This window comes from Somniosus microcephalus, chromosome 6 (genome assembly GCF_052327205.1).
Source record: "Somniosus microcephalus isolate GS21.2 chromosome 6, FLI_Smic_1.0, whole genome shotgun sequence".
NCBI lineage: Eukaryota > Metazoa > Chordata > Chondrichthyes > Squaliformes > Somniosidae > Somniosus > Somniosus microcephalus.
Window position 1 is genome coordinate 236884902 of NC_140992.1, and position 24554 is coordinate 236909455.

The 24554-nt window shown below is 45.7% G+C and overlaps 1 protein-coding gene across 1 annotated transcript in view; it reads right to left on the minus strand.

The window, feature by feature from the left end:
* slc7a9 (solute carrier family 7 member 9) overlaps positions 1 to 24201 on the minus strand; it is a 109038-nt gene extending 84837 nt beyond the window's left edge. The window contains exons 1-2 of the mRNA XM_085991577.1: positions 24014 to 24201; positions 7850 to 8018 (exon numbers count right to left, since the gene is read on the minus strand). Coding sequence (XP_085847703.1) covers positions 7850 to 7978 — 129 coding nt within the window. The 5' untranslated portion in view covers positions 7979 to 8018; positions 24014 to 24201. The remainder of the gene's footprint in view (positions 1 to 7849; positions 8019 to 24013) is intronic.
* Positions 24202 to 24554: the final 353 nt, after the last annotated feature.

The following is a 24554-nucleotide window of genomic DNA, read 5'->3' on the forward strand; positions in this document are numbered from 1 at the left end:
AAACTACGATGGTATGAGGCGCGCATTGGGTAGGATTGATTGGGGAATGTCACTCAAAGGGTTGACGGTGGATAGGCAATGGCAAACATTCAAAGACCACATGGATGAACTACAGAATTTGTTTATCCCAGTTTGGCATAAAAATAAAACAAAAACGGTGACTCAACCGTGGCTAACAAGGGAAATTAGGGATAGCATAAGATCCAAGGAGAGGACATATAAATTGGCCAGAAAAAGCAGTAAACCTGAGGATTGGGAGCAGTTTAGGATTCAACAAATGAGGACAAAGGGATTAATTAAGAAGGGGAAAATAGAGTATGAGAGTAAGCTTGCAGGGAACATAAAAACTGACTGTAAAAGCTTTTATAGATATGTGAAGAGAAAAAGATTGGTGTAGTCAAGCGTAGGTCTCTTGCAGTCAGAATCAGGGGAATTTATAATGGGGAATAAAGAAATGGCAGACCAATTAAATACATATTTTGGTTCTGTCTTCAAAAAGGAGGACACAAATAACCTCCCAGAGATGTCGGGGAACATAGGGTCTGATGAAAGGGAGGAACTAAAATAAATCAGTATTTGTAGGGAAATGGTGTTAGGGAAATTGACGGGATTGAAGGCCGATAAATCCCCAGGGCCTGATAATCTACATCCCAGGGTACTTCAGGAAGTGGCCCTAGAAATAGTAGATGCATTGCTGATCATCTTCCAACATTCGATAGAATCTGGAACAGTATCCATGGATTGGAGGGTAGCAAATGTTACCCCACTATTCAAAAAAGGTGGTAGAGAGAAAACGGGGAATTATAGACCGGTAAGCCTGACATCGGTAGTGGGGAAAATGCTAGAGTCCATTATAAAAGATGTAATAGCAGAGCACTTGGAAAACAGTGACAGGATCGGACAAAGTCAACATGGATTTACAAAAGGTAAATCGTGCTTGACTAAGCTACTGGAATTTTTTGAGGATGTAACTGGTAAAATAGATAAGGGAGAACCAATGGATGTGGTGTATTTGGACTTTCAAAAGGCTTTCGATAAGGTCCCACATAAGAGATTAGCATGTAAAGTTAAGGCACATGGGATTGGGGGCACGGTATTGACTTGGATAGAGAACTGGTTGGCAGACAGAAAGCAAAGAGTTGGAATAAACGGGTCTTTTTCCGAGTGGCAGGCAGTGACTAGTGGGGTACTGCAGGGATCGGTCCTTGGACCCCAGCTATTCACAATATATATTAATGATCTAGACGAGGGAACTAGATGTAATATCTCCAAGTTTGCAGACAACACAAAGCTGGGTGGGCGTGTGTGCTGTGAGGAGGATGCCGAGAAACTCCAGTATGATTTGGACAGGTTGGGTGATTGAGCAGAAGCATGGCAGATGCAATATAATGTGGATAAATGCGAGGTTATCCAATTTGGTGTCAAAAACAGGAAGGCAGATTATTATCTGAATGGCAATAGATTGGGAGAAGGGGAAGTGCAACGAGACCTGGGTGTCCTTGTGCACCAGTCACTGAAGGTAAGCATGCAGGTGCAGCAGGCGGTTAAGAAGGCAAATGGTATGTTGGCCTTCGTAGCGAGAGGGTTCGAGTATAGGAACAAGGATGTCTTGCTGCAGTTGTACAGGGCTTGGTGAGACCACACCTTGAGTATTGTGTGCAGTTTTGGTCGCCTTATCTGAGGAAGGATGTTCTTGCCATGGAGGGAGTGCAGCGAAGATTCATCAGGCTGATACCTGGGATGGCAGGAATGACGTATGAGGAGAGATTGGGTCGATTGGGCTTATACTCGTTGGAGTTTAGAAGAATGAGAGGGGATCTCATTGAAACTTATAAAATTCTGACAGGACTGGACAGACTAGATGCAGGAAGGATGTTCCCGATGGTGGGGGAGTCCAGAACCAGGGGTCACAGTCTAAGGATAAGAGGTAAGCCATTTAGGACAGAGATGAGGAGGAATTTCTTCACCCAGAGAGTGGTGAACCTGTGGAATTCTCTACCACACAAGGCAGTAGAGGCCAATTCATTAAATATATTCAAGAAGGAGTTGGATATATTTCTTAAGGTTCATGGGATCAAGGGATATGGGGAAAAAGCAGGGACAGGGTACTGAATTTGGATGATCAGCCATGATCTCATTGAATGGCGGAGCAGGCTCGAGGGGCCAAATGGCCTACTTCTGCTCCTATCTTCTATGTTTCTATCACGATGACCTGCACTAAGAGGATTCTTCAGTGCCTACTGCAAGGGGCATCAGGCCACATCTCATCACTGAAGTCTTCTCTTCTGTGTAACACAGTGTACCTTTGACGACAGGGACTAACCTCCTTCTTCCCCACTATCAAATAAATTCCCTCAATCTACTACATGAAAATACATCAGTCCTCTTTGCCCCTACATGAGTGATTAATAATCATCAGCTGAGTAAAAAGAAGTCAGTACCGAAGAAGCACATTCTTTCCTGTATTACTCTAACCTCCGTGTGTAATAAAACATAAAGTCGGTACATGATCTATTATTACAATGAAGTCCAAGGTAAATACAAGCCAACCAATTCTTTCCTAACACCAGGCTTTCTCGGAGTGGCTCCTTGTGCCTTTGTTTCAGCTATTCAAATACTTCTACATGTAACTTGAGCAGCCAGCACAATAGGTGGTTGGTTGCTCATGCTCTATAAAAGGGTTACAAGACTGAGGTGGTCTTCCTCTCATGACAGCTTAGTCCTGACAGGGAGCCATTGCTGGCAGAATCTCTAGAGCTTGTTCATTGGCAGCCTGATGACACTTTCCCTGTTTCAATGGCGTGATGTTCTGAGGGGGAAGGCCAGAGGCCTGGCAAGTGCTGCTGTCCTAAGAGATGGCAGTATCGGGCAGGTTTACTCCAGCCATTCCACTGATCAGCTGGTTGTCTGGTCTAATGGCAACTATCAGCTCTGTGGCAATTCCTCATCAGGTGTTTAAAGGGGAGATGGCCCTTCCAGTGGCCTGCTTCTTGTGGGCATTGTGGGCCATTTTTCCTGCAACAAGATTGAATTAATGTAGGCTAGCAATTGAGGAATGTGTACCAAGTGACATGGGAGTTCTGAAGTAAAAAGATTAAGGGGATCAGCCTGCACTCTAATTTCCATGCACTCCAGCAAACGCCACCCATTTTCCACAGGATTTATGCTAATCATTACTCTAATAGATATACATATGAGCTGACCCAGGAAACTTGTGTAAGTACCACTACAGACCACTGGCAGCTGCAAATCTTTTTCATTGGAGTAAAAGCATTGCGGCTCACCTTGTGGAAATTCACCCATCATGTGCCTATTATGCTTCAGGAAATATCTATCCCATTAATTACTACATAACCAGGCCTATGTAACCTGAACTTTTCCCTGTGTCTATTCGCGTGCACACTTTGGCTGCCACTCCGGATCCGAGCTGTTCATTTCTTTTTCCACTTTTTCTCCCCCTTTTCCTTTTCTCTCTATCCCTCCCTAACTGCTCTCTCCTGTCGTCATGCCTCCTTTCATCTCTCCTCTGTCAGATACACTGCCCTCCCAAATCCCTATCCCAATCCTTCATTACTCTTCGACCTTCCTACTCTCCTGCCGCCATCCCTCTTAGATAAGCCTACAGCTTCCCTCTGTGCCTCTCTTAACATCCTACGAAGGGCCCATCGAGGCACTCGTTGCTGCTTCCTTAGGAGCAGCAACCCCAACTGTCCCGTCTTACTCTCTCGCCAACCTTCCCGCCCAGTGAGTCCGCTGGGGGCTAATCTTGTCAATCTCCTCCCCGTCCAACTCATCCCTCCCAGCACTGACCCTGTGGACGGTGGCAGTGGGTCAGCCATCACCGACCCTCTCCGCATCTTCCTCCAGAATGTCCGTTCACTTGTGAACAAGGCCCTTGCCATCCATAAGCTTATCATGGATGATTGTATCGACATCATGGCCCTGACGGAAACTTGGTTGAGGGGTGATGACACTTTACCCTTAAATGAAGCCTCCCTGCCTGACTATACCTTCCACCACTTGCCCCGCTCAGACCACCGTGGTGGCAGTGTGGCTCTCATCACCAAATCACACCTTGGTCTGTCCCCCTACTCCTCTGGCACTTCCTCCTCCTTTGAGCATCTCACCTTATTCCACCCCTCTCACCTCTCATTTAAAATTCTCGTTCTCTACCGCCCACCCAAGCACCATTAAAATGTTATTACCAAGATATCTTCACTGCTTTCCTCCCTCAGCCTCTGCACCGAGTGACTTCTCATCCTCGATGATTTCAACTTCCATCTCAATTCATCATGCTCTCTCTCCTCTGAGTTCACTAGCCTCCTATCCTCCCTTAATCTCTCCCTCCATGTAAACTCCCCAACCCATATTCACGGCCACCCTCTCGACCTTGCCATCTCTCGTGGCCTCGCTACTCCAATCGTGTCAATCGCAGATAAGGCCATCTCTGACCACTTTCGCTTTCCACCCACATCCCCCTCTCCCCGCCCCCCCCCCCCCCACCCCCTGTGTCCACCCCTGGAAAAAACTTTCTCCCAACTCTCTTACAACTGTACTAATAAAATCCCAACTGTCCATCCATTCACCACAACATTTCTGCAGCTACCGATCTGCTCAACCACACCCTCACCACCACATTTGATGCAATAGTCCCTATTAAAACAATTACTCTCTCTCACCCTGGCTGTTCCCCCTGGTACAGCCCTCATCTTTGCTCCCTTAAGTCCAAGGGATGCAGACTTGAACGGATATGGCGGACAACTGGTTTAGCCATTCACCACCAGATCTGGCTGGACCACATAAAGCATTATCGGGTCTTGCTCTTGTCTGCCAAAATTGCTCACTATTCCAGAATCATTTTGGAAAGCAAAGATAAACCCTGGCTTCTATTCTCTACTGCTAACCGTCTTCTTAAACCCCTTTTCCCCCATATCCTCCATCCTCACCTCTGACAAGAGTGAGGAGCCCATGGAGTTCTTTGTCTCTAAGATTGAGACCATCCGTTCAGCTGCCTCTGCCACTGCCCTTCCTTCCCTTAGCTCACCAGGCCAAACTTCCTCTAAGGTTCCCTCCTGCCCTAGCCCTGAACGCACATCTTTCTCCATTTTCTCTCCGATCTCCCCTCATGACCACTCCACGCTCATCTTGTCCATGAGATCCACTTTTTGCTCCCTCGACCGTATTCCACCAAACTGCTGACCACCCAACTTCCTTTTCTGACTCCCATGTTAGCTGATATTGTTAATGGTTCACTCTCCTCAGGTACTGTCCTCCTCTCCCTCAAATCTGCCGTCATCACCCACTCCTCAAAAAACTAACCCTTGACCCCTCCCTCCTTGCAAACTACCACCCCATCTCAAGCCTCCCTTTCCTCTCCAAGTCCTTGAATGTGTTGTTGCCGCCTAAATCCGTGCCCATCTTTCCCACAATTCCATGTTTGAATCCCTCCAATCAGGTTTCTGCCCCTGCCACAGTACCGAAACAGCGCTCATCAAAGTCACAAATGACATCCTTTGTGACTGTGACAAAGGTAAACTATCCCTCCTTGTCCTCCTTGAATTGTCTGCAGCCTTTGACATGGTTGACCACTCCATCCTTCTCCAACGCCTCTCCACCGTCATCCAGCTGGGTGGGACTGCACTCGCCTGGTTCCATTCTTATCTATCTAATTGTAGCCAGAGAATCACCTGCAATGGCTTCTCTTCCCGCACCCGCATCGTTACCTCTGGTATCCCCCAAGGATCTATCCTTGGCTCCCTCCTATTTCTCAGCGACATCATCCGAAAACACAGCGTCAGTTTCCACATGTATGCTGACGACACCCAGCTCTACCTCACCATGACTTCTCTTAACCCCCCACAGTCTCTAAATTGTCAGACTGCTTGTCCAACATCCAGATCAGGATAAGCAGAAATTTTAGCCAATTAAATATTGGGAAGACCGAAGCCATTGTTTTCGGTCTCCGCCACAAACTCTGTTCCCTAGCCACTGACTTCATCTCCCTCCTTAACATCTGTCTGAGGCTGAACCACACTGTTCGCAACCTTGGTGTCATATTTGACCCTGAAATGAGCTTCCGACCACATATCCGTGGCATAACTAAGACCGCCTATTTTCACCTTCGTAACATCGCCCATCTCCACACTTGCCTCAGCTCATCCGCTGCTGAAACCCTCATCCATGCCTTTGTTATCTCTAGACTTGACTATTCCAATGCGCTCCTGGCTAGCCTCCCACGTTCTACCCTACGTAAATTTGAGTTCATCCAAAACTCAGCTGCCCATGTCCTAACTCTCTCAAGTCCAGTTCACCCATCACCCCTGTGCTCGCTGACCTACATTGGCTCCCGGTTAAGCAACGCCTCGATTACAAAATTCTCATCCTTGTTTTCAAATCCCTCCATGGCCTCGCCCCTCCCTATTTCTGTAATCTCCTCCAGCCCCACTACCCTCCGAGATATCTGCGCTCCTCTAATCGCTCAACCATTGGTGGCCGTGCCTTTGGTTGCCTAGGCCCTAAGCTCTGGAATTCCCTGCCTAAACCTCTCCGCCTCGCTCCCTCCCTCTCCTTTAAGACACTCCTTAAAACCTACCTTTTTGAACAAGCTTTTTTGTCACCTGCCCTAATTTCTCCTTATGTGGCTCGGTGTCAAATTTTTTTTGTCATCATACTCCTCTGAAGTGTTTTACTACGTTAAAGGCGATATATAAATGCAAGTTGTTGTTGTTGTTCTGTGAGAATACAAAATGTTAAAGGATAGTGTCCCATGACTTGCTTTGTTTGGATGATGGGCTGTACAACTTCAATTCAGAAGCTCAATTCAAACTAATCAAATTTGTAAAGGACACTCGACTGGTGGAGGGGCGGGGAGGGCGGGGGTTGGAGTGGGCGGGCGGTTGTGCAATAGAATTGGAAGAAGCAGCCTGGGACCTAAACAAAAAAGGAGTTAAATAAGATCTGTAAACTGACAGAACAGTGACAGATGGAATTCAATACTAATTAAATCCAGGTATTGCACTTTGAAAGAAAACCTGATGCCATATGTACATTATAGATGGTTATTGTGTAGAAATAGCTAAAGGTGAAATTGAAAGGGATCTGGGGAATGATGACAGATTTTGCACTTAATGTGAAATCACTGTGGAGTAGCAATAAACAAAGTGAATAGAATGCTAAGTCAATACAATATAAATATAAATCTTATGCTAAAAGTGCATTGATCAGACCCCATCTTGGGTTTTATATTTAGTTTTGGTTTCCAAGACATAAGGAACACATTCAAGCCAAAATGACAATGTGGAAAGAGCCATAAGACTGATCTCTGGCATCCATGAATTGAGAAGACTAGAGAAATTGGCGTTCTTGAAAGGAGGTGACTGAGTAGGGTCCCTTTTGAAGTATACAAAATAGATAAGGTAAATCCAAAGCACTATTTCAAAGGTAGGTAGCATGGACAAAACTGATGTCAGGAAGAAGTTCTTCACAAAAAGAATGGTCAATACTGAGTGGTTTTCTGGGTTGGATGATATGACATGAGGAACTGAGAGTTTATTCTGCACTGATGAAGTTAGATGAGAAATTTGGCCTCCTTCATCTATATTTATGACATGGAAGTTGAACTATATTCAGACAGTGAAGATTACAATGGTGAAGGAGGTACTGCAATATTTTTTCAATTTTATGTACCTGCAAAGAATGAACATTGCCTGTAATATAGATAATTGTAAATAAGAGGTTTGACTGGCTAAAAAAAATCAAATCTGTGCTAGTTCCTCAGCAATTTATATTGGGTAAACGTTCTAAAAGAACTCTCAATCCTTCACTATCTTGTTGGGAATAGTATACTTGCCTGTTGCTGTAGAGCCGTATTTTTTGGTTCATTCTGTTTGGTGTCCTCCGACTCCATTTTGACAGGTGCTAGATTCCCATTCGTCAGTTCTGTATTAATTTTCCTCTTTCTCAGATTATCCTCATCCATTTTCACTAGTTTCTCAACTCAAGAACAATTGTTGAAGTACCTGTAGGATTAAAGGTTTGCCAATTATTAGGAAATAACCATCACAGGTAGAAATAGTCAATGCTTTTAAAGGCACTGGAGTAAGTCAATATCGTATAAATGAGGATGATCTGCTAAAAATGTATTGGGCAGACCACAGCTTAGGTACTATTTCTCATTCTTGGACTGTGGGACTGGTGCTTTGCATTTTCACATTTCAGGAGCAGACAACATCACCAGATCTTTCTCATTATATATTCAGGGTACACTCCCAACCTGGATTGAGCTTTCCACCAAGAGTACACTCAGTGGGCTTCTTCAAGGGCTGCAGCTGTAAATTAAAGTTGCAATGGCTTCTTTCTGCAAGGAGACAATAGGCAGGAATTCACTGCTGTTGAAGAATGGCACTGCAACTACAAAGAACATGTTCTTCCACCGATACAACTGCGGAGTTTCCCCTTCAGGCAGTGGGTAGCAGAGTTGCCTTCTTTGGCACTGAAGGACAGCCTCCAGCAGAAAAATGGTGCAAAGTGCATGGGAAGATGTGATGGAAAGGGTGAAGCCAGCTGGGTGCAGATAAGAAAGAAGTATCCAAACATCAGAAAATCCACAATGTGATAAATGACCAGATAATCTCTCTTAGTGATGTTGGATGAGGGATAAATAATGGGCAGGACACCGGGGATAACTCCCCTGCTCTTCTTTGAAATAGTGCCCGCGGGATTTTTTACATCCACCTGACTGGGCAGACGAGGCCTTGGTTTAACGTCTCATCTGAAAGACGGCATCTCCGACAGTGCAGCATTCCCTCAGTACTGCACTGAGGTGTCAGTGTAGATTTTGTGCTCAAGTCTCTGGAGTGGAACTTGAACTCACAACCTTCTGACTCAAGCAAGAGTGCTACCCACTGAGCCACTGCTGATACCTTGGATTGGTGACTTTAAATTTCAAACATAGGGCCAATTTCCAAACACTGTTAGCAAACGTACAACAGTTTTCCTAATTTTTAACATTGCTACTTTAAGCAACAGTTCACAGGTGCACTGTATGACCATACAAATAGACGGGCTCCAAACTGGAAAAACTTGCATCCTTAGGAATTGAAAAACTGATAAAACAATCAGAAACTATTAGTTGATTGATTACATTGTCACTATTGTTACCTTCATATTTCCGTGAACTTATGTAACACAATCCTGTTGGAGCAGACAGAATTTTAGTTTGTTCATCTCATTTAAAATAAAATGTATTGTTTCCTAATCCTATCTCAAGAACACAAAAGGATATACTACAGATTAAATCCCAAGATTATGTAAAATCATTTATCCCCATTTTGTGTTTGAGAGGTGTTCAATACCCCTTCAAGATTACCCTTATTTTGTTGCTTCTTTGATTAAAACGTGATAGTTTTGACCTGGGGTTAAATCAATACAGTCCAATCACAAGATGCCTCCAGTTTTTGCCATAGAAATGGCCCTCCACTATAACCTTCAAGAATGCAGCCCCTCCAGTTGTTTTCTTGGACCACAGTCACACAAGATTCAAAAGGGTGCACTTAATTTCCTAATGGCTATTCATTACGAAACTTAATCCAGTACACCCAGGCTGAATTAACTGTTGTAATTTTTTTTTTAAATGGACCAAAATGAATGAGACCAAGCAAGACTACCTTAAATCTCTCAAGCGTTTGGGGCACAATCTTAAGATGGACTCCATTAATGCCTTGAATTTTAATTAGGTTTTCTTAGATATCAACTGTTTTTATGTTCTCTGATACTTAACATAACAACTCTGGTTACCCTAATTATACTGAACATTCACTCCTATTTACTCTGATGCATTTTAAATGATTGATTCCCTGTTATGGGTGTTGAACTCAGAAGCAGCAATTGTAACGTGACAACCCTGTGTCACATGTCCAGCGTGTTTACATATTTACTCAGTGTTCTGCAATGGCCACCTGCAGACAACCAGTGTTCATAATTTAATCATTTGATCAGGTACTGGGTCTGAAAACTCACATCAGGTAGCATTAATGATGTTATGTTCATTAATAACTAGACATTCTTATTTTGAACACAGCTAGCTTCTAGCTAGTCATTTATTCAGTACACGTTCTCTAGGTACAGTACCTGTAGAGATGCAGCCTGTGTGCTCCTGTGTGCAGGCTGCCATCTTGACTGCTGCCTTGTGGGTAGCCTAGTGCCTCATGGGTAATGTAGTCTTAATATCATACAGCTGGGTAGTGTAGTCTTATACATACAGCTATATACGGCTCCACCTAGTGTCCACTATAGAATGACATGTTATTGATCATTACATCCCCCTTTCTTTGAGGTTTAACAAAATCAATATCAATCAACTTTCAAGAAAACAATAAAGATAATATCAGTAACACTTTTGTTAGTGCTCTATAAACATAAACATTTTCAAAACAGTCAACACATTTTCAAAGCTTTACATTGTACTCAAAGATTAAGTCTATCAGGCTCTTTTACTTCACATGTGGATCTTCTCAACACAGGTAAGTCTGATGTGTCTTCATGAGATTGTTCTGGCGGTGAATGACAAGATGCAGTTGCGGCATTGTCATCAATCTGCTCTTGTATAGATTGAGGTCTCCTTGCAATCTTTGCTGGGAGAGGGTTTCAGTGTTTCCTTCGCTCTTCATGCCATAACTCTCAATGTAGTCAATGCACTCTAGAAAAACTGCTGGCAGCTGGATCCCATCATACAGCATAGTCCTCTCAGCAGCCTCGGCTAATGGAACACCAAAGATTGGCCTGAGGGAAGAAGGAGTATCCACCGGAACTGCTTCCTGCTCTGGTGCAGGCTTCTTCTTTTTCTTTTTCTCTTTCCACTGCTTAACAACATCTGCTGCGGTTATATCTTTGGACTTTTCCTCCTTGTGTTTTTCCTCTTTGTGCTTTTCTTCCTTTGGCTTCTCTTTGACCTTGAAGTCTTTTTCTTTCTTCTTGGAGAAACTAGGCTTTTTGAAGACATGGATACCCTTTGGCCTTTTCATCCTTGATGGGCTCTCTGCTTCATCACCTGAGTCATCTGGTCTGCTTATGGCACAGTTTATACGGTAGACTCTCTTGACCAGTTCTAAGTCTTCACAAGCTTTGTCACCTAGTATCAAATCTTTCAGCCACAACAGAAAACATGAGATGATGCACTTTGTCTTTGACTGTCACTTTAAGTCTGCATACACCTAAGCTATCTATTTTCTGTCCATTATAGTCCTTCAGTAGTACTGACTTTTTCTGTATTTTGGGCTTTTCTTTCATATTGTTAATGTCACTCATACTGATTAAGTTTGCTTTTGCCCCAGTGTCCAGTTTCAATGTAACTAATGCTCCATTTATCTGCAGTGGGATCATCCATTTGTCCACTTTTACTGCATTGACTTTATGTTCAGCATTGTCCATTTCTGAGGGCTGCACATTTTCTGTATCTTTTTTGATATCGTCACATGACACCATTCCTACAAAAATTGTCTCACTTAAATCAGTGTCCTCAATCACATTAACTTGTTGCCCTTTCGTTGTTTTTACTTTTGAAAAGCATTGTTTGGCAAAGTGATTCTTTCCATTACACTTTGTGCACATTTTTCCAAACGCTGGGCATTGTCTTAACTGGTGTTTGTAACCACAGCGTTTACAATTAAAAATTTCATCCTCCGATTGCTTTTCATTTCTGTTCTGCCCACGTTTCTTCCCCTTGTAGGACACAGCACCGACAGCAGCATTAGCACTCATTACAATCGCATCATTATTGATTTCACTGAAAGTCTTCGCGTGCTTTCGAGCTAGCTCGCTGGCTTGGCATATTTTCACCGCATTTTCCAAATTTAGTTCGGTTTCTCTCAACAGACGTTCCCTGACTTTTTTATCATGAATACCAAACACAATCTGGTCACGAATCATGGATGATTTCAGCTCAGAGAAATTACATGTCTGTGCTTTCAGTTTCAGATCAGTTATAAAGCTATCAAAAGTCTCATTTTGTTGCTGTGTCCGAGAACGGAAGATGTATCTTTCATACGTCTCATTCTTTTTGGGAGAGCAATGTGCATCAAATTTTTTTAGCACATCTAATTTTTCTCTGTTCTCCACTGGATTAAATACAAATGTATTAAATACCTCTATCGCCTGTGGGCCTGCAACCGTAAGCAGCAACGCTATCTTCCTTGCGTCTGGCTTCATACCGAATCTGATGGCTGCAATGTAGAGTTCGAATTGTTGTTTAAAAATCCGCCAATTGTAGTCGACATTTCCCTCGAGATTCAAACGCTCTGGTGGCTTCAAATTCTCCATGTCGTTTTTCACAATTTTCAGCAGATCTTCACCACCCTGGTACCATGTTATGTTCATTAATAACTAGACATTCTTATTATGAACACAGCTAGCTTCTAGCTAGTCATTTATTCAGTACACATTCTCTAGGTACAGTATCTGTAGAGATGCAGCCTGTGTGCTCCTGTGTGCAGGCTGCCATCTTGACTGCCTTGTGGGTAGCCTAGTGCCTTATGGGTAATGTAGTCTTAATATCATACAGCTGGGTAGTGTAGTCTTATATATACAGCTCTACGGCTCCACCTAGTGTCCATTATAGAATGACATGTTATTGATCATTACAAATGACACTAATTCAGTTCAGACCCAAACAGAGAGGCTGTAGGTCCCAGTCCAGCACAAGAAACCAGGATTTCCCAGCACCCTGCATTATGCAGAGCATCGCAAACACATTACTGCCCATAGGTCTTCTCCCATGCAGATCACTGGACATGATGAGAGAGTGCCCAGCAGCAGAGGCGTGACTGGTATAAGCATGATGAGCCTGCTCTCTCTCTGGGCGATGCCATATGTGGCCCATATAGCCCCCTCTTCCTCTTTAAATGTCAGTGGATGTGCCAGAAAATGGGCTGGATCATTCAATCACTTCAGCAACGGACATCACAGAAGCAGTTGCTGAGCCAACTGATGAATGAACACAGAGGTACAGAGCTATCTCATCTCATGCAACTCCCATTGAGATCCAGCAGCCAGCCACCTCACTTACTCCACCTACTGAGGAAGACCTACTGAGGGAGCACCGGGTTAGAATCCAGAAGACACGCATCATATACTGTCACTAAGGAAAAGTATCTGGTAAAGCATACTAAGCACTCTTAGAGTATTAAATTTGCTTGCAATTTACTACTGTACCTAGGGATTTTTCTTCTGATGGAGCAGAATAAGGTATCAACAGATCAAAGGAATGGCATTCATGGTAGCTGAGTTGGTGTTGCTGAGGCTGTATGGGGCTACTGTTAGTACATTGGGCAAATCAGGTACTTAAATGAAAGTCTCGTCTATGGAAGCCTGGTGCACCACACTTCCTGACTGCAAAAGTTTTTCAGCAGTGCTGTTTTCTGTGAGTGTCCTGCTCTGCCCTTGGCTGCAGGCTCCTCCTCCTCTTCCACATATTCCATGGTTAGGCCTCACTGGATAGCAAATTGGCGCAGCATGCAGCAGACAACGATAATCTTAGAGACACTGTTACCATAAGTCCATTGATCTGTCCAGACATCTGAAGTAGTGCTTCAAGCTACCTCTAGTTTAATAATTATCCAGGTGGCCTCCTACAATTCATTGCAGCTTTGTTCAGGTGAAGTTCCTGGATGTCACAATGATGTCAAGAGCCAGGACTGAAGAGTTTAGTCGTTGTCTCCTATGAGCCATCCTTCCTATCTACCTTCTCCTTCAAAGGGATGCTAGTATTTTTACTCAAAATTGTTTGGCAAACCTTTTTTGTTTGCTGAATACTCAGTAAAATGACCCAATTTGCATCAAAACTGTGGTTGCATCATTGGCATGTGATGTCGTTACTGTCCTGTTCCTTTATCCTTTTGAGTGATGTAAATAGTGTACAGCTTCTTGTATGTTAAAAAACATGACCAGATATTTAGTTTAGTATTAAGGACTAAGATATATATGCAGCACCACAACTGGCAGGAGGGTGTGAAAGGTTACATTGGTAGTTTCCATTATAAATGTGGATATAGTAATTTATAATGGAAATAGAAAAATAAGGATGTGATGTACAACTATAAAATGGGAGCAGAGTTATGCCAGCATGCTCTAGCCCAATTATCCCCTGCCTCTAACCCTGCTCCATTTTAAGACTACACTTGGGCTCACCTTCCAGTGTTCATTGCTCACGAAGAGTCAGATGATTGCTGTTTTATTACAAGTGTTTATGCCATGTAGGGGATAATAGTCATTGTTAATCAGGGCCACTGACTAACAACGACTGAATAAATCAAATTCCATTTTTATTAAATGGGATTCTGGGATTTTCTTTAGGGATTGAATTGCATAACTCCATCAGTTATTCTGTGAAAACTGTAAATACGTGTTCTTAATTGTATATATATATTCCGTTACCTATGCATATTTAATTTTTAGCCCTCACCATTTTTAAAGTTCAGAATACACAGGAAGAGTGTGTGCTAGATACATCAATTGGAGATAGATCTCTGGGGCCTGGAAATTTAATGCCGTGAGCTGCACCACTTTTACACCAGTAGAAAATGAGTTGTGTCCAACAATGCTCTGGGGAGAATTTCTTCGGTCAGCTCATTTGCATATTCATTGGCATAATACGTGTTTAAAGCAGGAGTAAGTTGTTGGTGCGCACAGAAATTAGAATGCAGCCTTTATAAAGCCAGAAATAACAACAGAAAATGCTGGAAAAACTCAGCAGGCCAGGCAACATCTGTGGAGAGAAATTAGAGTCGACGTTTCGGGTCTAACCCTTTTTCAAAACTGGAAAGGAAATGAAATAGATCGAAAGGCAGGGCTGGGACGGAACAAAAGAAGTGAAGAGACATTAAGAGGTATTCAAAACGAGACGAGATGGTGATAGGACTAGTGGAGACAAAAGACGGCTCAGATTAGGTGTGAAATGTTCTGGCAGAATGAGAGACAGCTGCCATATGGGAGAGAGAAAAAAAAGGAAAGGGTGGGGGGAGGGAAAAACCAAAACAAAGGGGTGGATAAAAAATATAAGTAAAAATGTAATAGGGGCCGAGGTTATGATCTGAAATTGTTGAACTCAATATTGAGTCCGGAAGGCTGTAAAGTGCCTAATCGGAAGATGAGGTGCTGTTCCTCGAGTTTACGTTGAGCTTCCGTGGAACAATGCACGAGGCCAAGGACGGTGAGGTCCGAGTGGGAATGGAGCGGTGAATTAAAATGACAGGCGACTGGAAGCTCGGGGTCACTCTTACGGACTGAACGGAGGTGTTCCGCAAAGCAGTCACCCAATCTGCGTTTGGTCTCCCCAATGTAGAGGAGACCGCATCGTGAGCAGCGAGTACAGTATACTAGATTGCAAGAAGTACAAGTAAATCACTGTTTCACCTGGAAGGGGTGTTTGGGGCCCTGGACAGTGGGAAGGGGGGAGGTATAGGGGCAGGTGTTACATCTCCTGCACTTGCACGGGAAGGTGCCAGGCGAAGGGGATGGGGTGCTGGGGGTGATAGAGGAGTGGACTAGGGTGTCTCGGAGGGAGCGGTCCCTACGGAATGCTGAAAGGGGAGGGGAGGGGAAGATGCATTTGGTGGTGGGATCACTTTGGAGGTAGCAGAAATGGCGGAGGATGATCCGTTGAATGTGGAGGCTGATGGGGTGAAAGGTGAGGACAAGGGGAACCCTATCATGGTTCCGGGAGGGAGGGGCAGGGGTGAGAGCAGAAGTGCGGGAGATAGAACAGACACGGTCGAGGTCCATGTCAACCACGGTAGAGGGGAATCCTCGGTTGAGCCAGTTCTGGCTAACGATTGCAGCAGCAGTGGGAAAGGAACAGTGCATCGTTCAGTGCTTTGACTATCAGCTAACTTGACTGGATGGGGGGAATATCCAAGTGGTCAATTGTGCTACTTTTATGACAATGGAATAGGATTTGCTCCTGGCCATGGCCTGGTGAGGTATTTAGACAAGAATTTCCTGGGTCAGCTCATTTGCAAACCCTTTGGGGTAGAGATTGATGTAAATCCCATTAAAAATGGGGGTAATTTGCTGGAGCACATCCTTTTAAAAAGATTTTGCTACCTGAACACTTAACCAGCAAACTGAGAACACGCATGTAAAGAAGGAGCAGTTCTTGGCTCACTCACTTGACTGTCAACTAAATTCACTGAATGTCTCATCAATCTTTTTCTGATTCTTTGCAAGAACGTCGATGATGTATTCTGCTGGACCAAGCAGCCAAATAAGGACATGGCACCCAACCACAGAAGAACCACCCAGAATTTCACAGACTCAGACCTACAAGCCCTTCTTGAGGAAATTGAGTTAAGGAGGACAGGCTATTGGATGTCTATGCCAGAAGACTTGGCAGGAATCTCACTGGTGCCACTTGGAAGGAGGTGACACTGGCACTGAGAGGCAATTCTTTCACTCCTGGCACTACAAACCATTTCCGTAAGAAGTTCAATGATCTCAGTAAGGCAGGCAAGGTGACATAACAGACAAACTTCCGTTTCTTCCTTGCCCACCCTGAGCAGCACCACATTCTTCAGCCTTTAAAAGGAACACTGGTATAACTAACACTTCACAGGCACTCTGGTTAAGGGGTGGGGGGGGGCGGTTGGTGGATGCTAGAAGCTAAGCTCTAACTCAGGATCTTGCACTATGGTCACTCAGCTCCCCTAACACCAATTACTTACATGCACAACCCTAAAACCCCTTGTTTCGCTTTAACAAGCCAATACCCCTACATCTCTGACTTCAGCTCTCCCATGCCACTTGGTATACACTCCTCAACTGCTAGCCTTTCCCTCATTTACTCAATCTTATTGCTGCAAAAAATGCCACACCAGGGCAATCCCACCTTAAAACAACTCGCATCCTATGAGCAGAAGCTCATGGGAAGGTACTGTGCTCTTACCTAGTGTAATAAATCTGACCCTGACACCTTACGGGTGGTGACGAGACTCTTTATTGAGGTGATCAAACCAAACACAAATTAAGACAATTACAATGCTCGAGCAATAGTTATAAGAAAGAACAATATTACCCCATTCCCTTCTTGAGTAGAGCCGTAACCGACCGGTATTCTCTTCTCCTCTGTAGCTTAACCTCTACTACTGACATCTTACTTAGAGTCATATACTCATACACTTATACTGTGCTTCCAGATCATGGCAGCTGCAATACATGCTGCTGTCTCTCAGGGCTTTCAGGATGCCATTACACCAGCCAGCCTGTTGATCAGTGGGAACACAGATTCAGGGCCCAGTGGAATAGCAATATCTGATGGTGATCGGCCTGATACTGCTGTCTATCAGGACAGCAGCACATGCTAGGCCTCCGGTCTTCCCCCACAGAGCACCACATAGAAACAGCTTTCCATCTCCTTCTTGATTGCTTTAATCTAAAGGAGATAATGCTCGCCTATTCTTAGCTTCTACCATCCACAGATCCACTACAGCAAGTGGGTAGAGGAGGAAGAACATTAGCACAGAGATCACTACCTCTTTCTCAACTATGATGATAAGGAAGAGGATGATGAAGAGGGAGATGAAGTCAGAACCAAACCACCCATGAGTTCTGCACAGACCACAAAGAGTGCTTCATATAACTTCTCGGGAATAATAATGTCTTTTTGCAATTTTACCGCCAAACACAATAATATGCCTCCCTTTCTCCAACACTTCTAGCAAAGGATAATCATACCCCTGTAGGAATTAACGAATTCCTACGAATAACTGTGATCGACACAGAAGAACAATCAAACAGGTCTTTACTCAACGGAGATGCCACGAGGACTGCCTGGGCAGTCCCGTGGTTTGCGACGGGACGTCATCGCGTTTGCCCACGCTCTTAATGGGGCCACGCCCCGTACATGCAAACTCTATATACAAAGCACAGTAATGCCTAACACAATGGTACAGGTTTAGGCTGGTGTTAGAACATCGTTAAAGAGAATTATATACAGTTAGCCAGAGTCATTCAGTGGTTCTGCCACATGCGCCCCCCCCAGAATTCGCTTTAACGGACAAAGTCAAATGGTGAGAGGGGTCTGACAAGCCTGTCAGAACGACTCCTGTACTCTCGAGGCAGAGGCGGCTGGCGGTCTGGTGGGCGGTTGCACTTGGTCTGCCGTAACGACGACGGGTGGCCGACCCCGTCTCGGCGGTTGTGTTGTCTCGATGGGGCGGTCGAGGTCTAAATGTGCTGGCTTTAAGCGGTCGACCGAAATGTGGTCTGGTTTACCACCGACATCTACCGTGAAGGTTTTGTCCCCTGCTTCCAACACGCGGAAGGGACCGGTATATGGGGCCTTGAGCGGATCCCTATGTGCGTCATGGCGAATAAAAACGTATTCAGCCTTGTGAAGCTCCGTGGGAACGTGTGACCTCTGCGGCCTGTGGTGCGAAGTGGGCACTGGTGCGAAACATCTGGCCGCCTCTTGGTGACTAGCAAGCTGGGCGGAAGTGGACCATGGCTCCGTCAATGTTGGTAGGAAGTCCCCTGGGACTCGCAGCGGCTGACCATACACAAGTTCCGCTGATGAAGAGTGAAGATCTTCTTTGGGGGCCGTGCGAAGGCCCAACAGGACCCACGGTAGCTTGTCTGCCCATCCAGCGTCCTGGAGGCTGGCCCTCAGAGCAGCTTTCATTGACCGGTGGAAGCGTTTGCAGAGGCCATTCGCCTGTGGGTGGTAGGCTGTGGTGCGGTGTAATTTGACACCGAGTCCTTGGGCCACTGCATTCCTGAGTTCGGAGGAAAACTGCGGTCCCCTGTCTGACGAAATATCTGTGGGCACTCCGAAACGGGCGATCCAGGAGGAAATGAACGCCTTGGCCACGTCCGCCGAAGTAGTGGATGACAGGGGGACAACCTCTGGCCATCTGGTGGTGCGGTCAACCATGGTCAGGATGTGTGAAAAACCATGGGAGGGTGGGAGTGGTCAAAACGTCGCTCCGGAACTGTGAAGGCGGCCAACGGAGCTTTGATGTGGCGCTGTACCGTGGCCTTTTGGCAGACCACGCAGGTGTTGGCCCAGTCGCGGACATCTTTATGCATGCCATGCCATACAAATTTCGCTGACATTAGTTTCTGAGAGGCCTTCATTCCAGGGTGTGACAACCCATGTATGGCGTCGAACACTTTGCGGTGCCAGACGACCGGCACGACAGGGCGAGGATCCTGTACGGAGACGTCACACAACAGCGTGGTACCTGCCGAATGGAACTTGACGTCGGCCAACTGGAGGCCAGTGATGGCCGTTCTGTAAGCCTGGACTTCCGGGTCTGAGGCTTGGTCCGCTGCCATGAGGGCGTAGTCGATGCCCAAATGAACCGTATTGACGATCGCGCGGGAGAGGCAGTCTGCCACCAGGTTGTCCTTACCGGCCACGTGCCGTATATCCGTGGTGAATTCGGATATGTAGGTCAGTTGACGCTGCTGTCGGGCTGACCACGATTCGGCGGTCTTGGACATTGCAAAGGTCAGCGGCTTATGGTCCACAAAGGCGGTGAAAGGACGTCCTTCCAGAAGGAACCGAAAATGGCGGATGGCCAGAAAAAGGGCGAGCAACTCCCGGTCGAACGTGCTGTATGCTCTCTCGTTCTGCCGTAGTTGACGGCTGAAGAATGCCAACGGCTGCCACGTCCTGTTCACCCACTGCTGTTGCACGGCACCGACTGCGTAGTCCAACGTGTCGGTGGTGAAGACGATGGTGGCTCCTGGCAGCAGGTGCGCCAGCATAGTCACGTTGGCTAAGGCGCTTTTGGTGTCGGCGAACGCTCGGGCCATGTCACCCGTCCAGTCTATCGGGTTCTTACCAGTCTTGCCCTTGAGGGCCTCGTACAGGGGCTGCATGAGTAGTGCCGCCTTAGGCACGAAACGGTGGTAAAAGTTTACAGTGTCTAGGAATTCCTGCAGGGCCTTTATGTTCTGCAGGCGTGGAAAGGATGTCACCGCCTCTACCTTCGAAGGTAAAGGAACCGCTCCCTCTGAGGTGATGCGATGTCCCAGGAAGTCAATTTGGTGCAGGCCAAACTGACACTTGGCCGGGTTGATAATCAGGCCGTGTTGGCTGAGGCGTCGAAAAAGGGTGCGTAGGTGACAGGTATGTTCTTCCTTAGTAGGACTGGCAATTAGAATATCATCCAGGTAGACAAAGAGAAACTTGAGGTCCCGCAGCACGGAGTCCATCAGGTGTTGGAAAGCCTGGGCAGCGTTCTTTAACCCAAACGGCATCCGTAAAAACTGCGGTCTTCTGGACGTCTTGTGGATGAACTTGGACCTGGTGGTAGCCCCGGATGAGGTCGACTTTTGAGAACACGGTGTTCCCTGCCAAATGGGCAGAGAAATCCTGGATATGGGGGATCGGATACCGATCAGGAGTGGTGGCGTCGTTTAGTCGTCGATAGTCGCCGCATGGCCGCCATCTGCCGCCAGGCTTCGGGATGATATGGAGGGGTGAAGACCAGGGACTATTCGACCGGCGAATAATCCCTAACCGTCCCATGGTTGCGAACTCCGCCTTTGTGACCGCCAGCTTGCCAGGTTCCAGGCACCGGGCCCACGCGTAGACCTTGGGGCCGTTGGTGGTGATGTGGTATTCCACACCATGCTTCGTGGCTGTGGAGGAGAACGTGGGTCTTATCAGGTCGGGGAATTCGCTGAGCAGGCGAGCGAACTCATCGGGAGTCGGGAACGCACAGGAGACGGTGCGTGACGTAGTGTTACTGTGGTAACACGGAAGAGAATTAAAAGTTGTTGCGTTGATCAGCCGCCGGTTCCTAACGTCGACCAGGAGGCTGTTGGCGCACAGGAAATCAGCACCAAGGAGGGGCTGGGAAACTTTGGCCGTAACAAACTCCCAGTGAAAATGTTGCCCCCCGAGGCACAACTCCACTCGCCGTCTGCCGAAGGTCCGAATTGTTCCGCCATTGGCCGCTTCAAGGGCGGGGCCATGATTCCCCGTCTGCACATCGAGGGTGGACGTGAGTAAAATGCTGCACTGCGCTCCGGTGTCGCACAGAAAACGACGACCGGAGAGAGTATCAGTGATGAACAGCAATTTTCCCGCGTTGCCGATCGCCATCGCGGCCGCGGGGTGCCCGTTAGACCCGTTCCTCGGTGGTCGCACTGTCAGTTGTTGTTTTTTTTTGGTGAAAACTGCAGGGAGGGCGGCAACGCCTCGCCTTCGCGCCGAACTGCGCGTGGTAGAAACAGCCCATCAGGCTGACGAGCTGGGGCGGCATCTGCGGGGGATGGGTGCCTCGTGGCGGCGCAGTACTGCCGAGTTACAGCGAAAATTTTGTCAGCCTCCGCAGCGAGTGTTGCGCAGTCTTCAGTTTCAGATCTGGCCAGGGCAGCTTGTACCTGTTCAGGCAGTTGGCTGAGGAAAATCTCGCGGAATAGGAAACATTCCCGTTCTGAGCCCAGGAGTGTGAGCATTTGGCTCATCAACTCTGAAGGCTTGAGTCCCCGAGCCTGGGCATGGCGAGTAATCGATGGGCGCGCTCTGATTTTGTGAGCCCGAAAACCTGCAGTAACCGCGCTTTGAGGGTTTCATACTTGCGCTCCGTTGGGGGGTTTTCGAGGAGGCTGACGGTCCGAGAGGCGGTAGAGCTGTCGAGTGCGGAGACCACGTAAAGATACTTGGTCTGATCCGCATCGATGTTCCTCAGGGCAAACTGGGCCTCGACCTGAATAAACCACGAGGGCGCTTGCTGCTCCCAGAACTGCGGTAGCTTTAGCAAAACGGCGTTTGTTTCCATGCTGTGCTCTTCTTTTGTGAAAACGTTCACAAAAACGGGGTCACCAATGTAGGAATTAACGAATTCCTACGAATAACTGAGATCGACACAGGAGAATAATCAAACAGGTCTTTACTCAACGGAAATGACACGAGGACTGCCTGGGCAGTCCCGTGGTTTGCGACGTGACGTCATCGCGTTTGCCCGCGATTTCCCACGCTCTTAAAGGGGCCACGCCCCGTACATGCAAACTCTATATACAAAACACAGTAATGCCTAACACCATTGTTTACAGGTTTAGGCTGGTGTTAGAACATCGTTAAAGAGAATTATATACAGTTAGCCAGAGTCATTCAGTGGTTCTGCCACACCCCATTTATAAAATTAATTATTGACTGTCCTGAGCCATATGTTGCTATATCATGGGGAAGTCCAGGCTTTAACATTGCATTTTCTCATCATCAGACACGGGTAACTTCTCGATCATAGAGTAGATTCTGGGAAGAATAGTATCAATGTAGTTGCGGTCTGTCATCACTGCTCCTCCACAGGCTGTGCTATGCCGCCCCCCCAGCCAGCAATCAGTGTAATCTCTCAAATCATGGAAACTGACGAAAACTTTGGTTCTTCCACGGTAATTACACTGTTAAATACCCCATTAATATTTAGACCCTTTTGGATTAGATGTAACTGCGGTTTTAACAGCGCATTGACTACTAAACAAAGGTTATGGCCCTGAAAAACTCATTTTAATTTTGTGGAGTGTCAAATCTATCCATTTTAATAAAAATTAAAATTTTTAAGAAACTTATCATCTTTATTTCAGGTTTGCCTTTTCCCATATGAGAGCCCCAATTTTTGTTTTGCTCTCTCTAGCATTTTTAAAAAGTTAGAATCAACCCACTTCCTGGTTCACTGTCTGTGAGAATTCTGCGCTTTGATAGGCTGCTTAGACAGCTTGTTGACATCACAGCAGTCATTCGCTGGGAATCCCCATTAACTTACGTTGATTTCAATTGTGTCTCGGAAAACCCAAGCTTCTCGCCACAGAGATCTTTGTGCGAAGCTTACTTCAGGGCCAGCGGCGAACACCTTTGCTTCGCCACTGACCGCAAATTCCGGGCCAAAATATTTTTCTTGCTGTCTTTGGATTTCCTCTCTCCACACCATTCCCTAATTAACAGAGTAGATGAGCAACTTATTCCAGGCTGCTGGAGCCACTTTGGTAGCAAGTCGCCAGAAAGTACAACAGCAGAAAAAGTTAGAAATACACAGCAGGTCCATCGGCGTATTCATTTCCTGCACTTTCTATTTTATTTTCAATCTTCAGATTTTCTTTTGATTTTTGCTGGCACCAGAGAGCAGCCTGACTTGAGTTGCTCTTTGACTTTTGCTCTCTCTCCCCAAACACTCGAGGAGTAACCTTCCAACTTTGCACTTCTGACAGGGTGTGGTGACTGCTTTTAAACGAATGGTCAGAAAATCGTGCACAGTGTGTGTGCCTGAACTTCTGATAGTGCTGCGAGTGGGCGAGGCACCTTGCCACAAACAATCAGAAAATTACTCTGCAGATGTCTCAATAGAATTATTTTTGGTGTAAATTGACAAAGTAAAATTCACTTTTAAGTATAAATAATATTGCAACTGTGCCTGTTTTTGTTGGTCTCACTGCCTAGAAAACAGGCTCTGGTATCACACTGCCACAGTTCTATCACTCAACCTGCAATGAAAATGGGAGCCTTGCTGGAGTGACAGGACTGCTCCTCCATTTTTCCATTGAATTGAAATATTTCCAAATTAAATCTGAAGTTTCAACTCACCTGTTCCCGCTCTCAAAATCACTCAACACACAAATAAGGCACTCTCAAGTGGCATGGGATGGCATTATACTACCCTCTCAGAAAAGCAGTCTCTTTCATCTCATATGATACCAAAGCGGTATTGTTTAATAATGCAACATTATTTGGGCGTAATGCTTAAGCCAGGAGAGCAGCGAGTCCCTGTCCAGTACCCCACAACCCTGTGTCATGCAACTGAGCTGCAGGACACCCGCACTGAGCCTCCGCTACGTCTTACGGTCATGGAAGCATTAAAAAAAACAGGTGATGCCGGTAAGTTAAAATATAGTGTTTTCCTGAGAAACTAGCGGATGCTGGGGTTAAAACTCACAAACCCAATTTTTATTAAACTGCTGATTCTTTTAAATGATTTTTGTAATTAAAAAAAAACCACTTCAATTCACAAAATCCTACCTTAGTATTGAGCAGTCTCTTCTTTTACCTTGGAAATGAGAAAAGAACTGTGCCTGGAAATCTGTTTTTCTAAGTGCACAATAGGATTGTCAAACCTGTAGCTGTTGTTTACCAACTCCTCTGTAGATGCTGCCAATGAGAGATGTCTGAACTGATGTGTTTTCTGCAAAGGCTGATTGCTGCTGACTCAGTTCTCAGGTCCTACTTTGCAAGTGTAGGGTTACTTGTAAAGTAATGATTAATCAAAATGGGTACATTTCCACACAGTCATTAAGTTTTTGTTTTGCTGAAGGGCTCTGAAGATAGAAATGAAGCAAAACCTTCTTTCATGCTTGCTAAATTAATTTGCCTTACCTATATGTAGTTTTAAGGTAAGTCTTTTTATGGACCAATTTGCAAGGTTCCAGCTATATTCATTTCTAAATGTTATTTTTATGGAGCGAGACTAAGCCCTTGTAGCATATTGAGAAACTGAATCTATATCCATTATTATCTGCATTACTCACCAGAATCCACAGGTGAATTGAAGTCTAAAGGTTGT